This window comes from Tigriopus californicus, chromosome 1 (genome assembly GCF_007210705.1).
Source record: "Tigriopus californicus strain San Diego chromosome 1, Tcal_SD_v2.1, whole genome shotgun sequence".
NCBI classification, from domain to species: domain Eukaryota; kingdom Metazoa; phylum Arthropoda; class Copepoda; order Harpacticoida; family Harpacticidae; genus Tigriopus; species Tigriopus californicus.
This window is the reverse complement of record NC_081440.1, coordinates 860,338-861,602: the sequence shown is the minus strand read 5'-3', so window position 1 is coordinate 861,602 and position 1,265 is coordinate 860,338. Positions and strand designations below refer to the sequence as shown.

Here is a 1,265-nt window from a genome sequence, read left to right as displayed (position 1 = left end):
CTTGCTTGCTTGAGTGCAACTTGAAAGGGCGAGTGTCTCTTGTTGGGCCAAATACTGGATTAGTACTAGTCATCCAGGTTTATCGAATGAGTGACGTGAAAGGAAATATTTGTAGTAAACAATGTATGAAATTGACATTGACTGCAAATTTTTCATTTCTTTTGCTGAGCTTTGTTGGTCAAAATGATTTTAAAAAGGGACGAATGAACTTATTATTGCTTTTGAGTACAAGCCAAAAGAAGCGATCATTTGAGTCTGTGACGTCATTGATTCCCCAGAGAGCGCTAAATTTGAAAGGGACAAAGGAAAGGGAACGCATGAGTAGGTGCTTAACTAGGGGTAAATTGTGTTTTGCTTGTGAAATGATTATGAAATGATTAAATGGGGTTTGTAAAAGTTACACTATTTGCCTTTGAGCAATCTGGCCTTTGTGATAGTTATTCAAAACTACGTGTCAACGCCCTATGAATGGTACTCACACTCTTGGTAAGAATCATACGTTTTTGTTGACATTGTTCACAATTTTCAGCACTGCAGTAGGCTCGAATTTACTCACACCATCTCCTTTCAAAGTGGTGATTTCCTCGCAAAACTTGATATCTTTCCAATGACTATTTGTCCAACATTTGTAATGTCTACGCGTACATCTTCTAACAAGCGGAAAAACTTCAATTTTGCTCGTTCTATATACTTCAGACATAAAGTTTCATTACTATTATCTTTTTAGAACCGGCTAACTTACGTACAGAAGTTAGCGAAATGAAAATGAGGTCACCCGGTATGGTCTGACTAGAGGGCTAGTAGGTCTGACCAACAATTATTGGTGGATAGAGGGCGCTGCAGAAAAATGAAAAAGCACGATCATACATACGGTCATGTCAAAGATAGTCGCTTTATTACAGAGAGCTAGACATCATCACACTATCTCGAGGACAAAATGGCCTCCTAAGACATCGATATGGATTCGTCATCTGCCCCCAGCAGTCGTTCAAAATTGTTGAATTTGACCTTGTCCGATCCAATGAGATCGACCTTGCCGGCCTTAAACGATCGAAGTTTCTGAGAAGTAGCTACTGCAATAGCATTAAGTAGATTGGACTCGTCTTCGTGGGAAATACTTGAGGATTCTAGATCTTGAATGGATTCGCCCTTCAAGACCTCTTCATTAGCGTAGATTGTGTCCTGGTTTTCACCCGGATCAAGGTCAAACTCTAATGTGGACGTGGTCGAAAAGGAAGCGTTGAATTGGCGTTGAACTGAAACAG

The 1,265-nt window shown here is 40.0% G+C and overlaps 1 protein-coding gene across 4 annotated transcripts in view; it reads right to left on the bottom strand.

Annotated features, from left to right (window-relative positions):
* Window positions 1-868: 868 nt before the first annotated feature.
* Window positions 869-1,265, bottom strand: part of LOC131878409 (uncharacterized) — a 64,192-nt gene continuing 63,795 nt past the window's right edge. For all 4 annotated transcript variants that reach the window (XM_059224397.1, XM_059224389.1, XM_059224403.1 and 1 more), the window contains one exon: window positions 869-1,256. In XM_059224397.1, coding sequence (XP_059080380.1) covers window positions 946-1,256 — 311 coding nt within the window. In that variant the 3' untranslated portion in view covers window positions 869-945. The remainder of the gene's footprint in view (window positions 1,257-1,265) is intronic.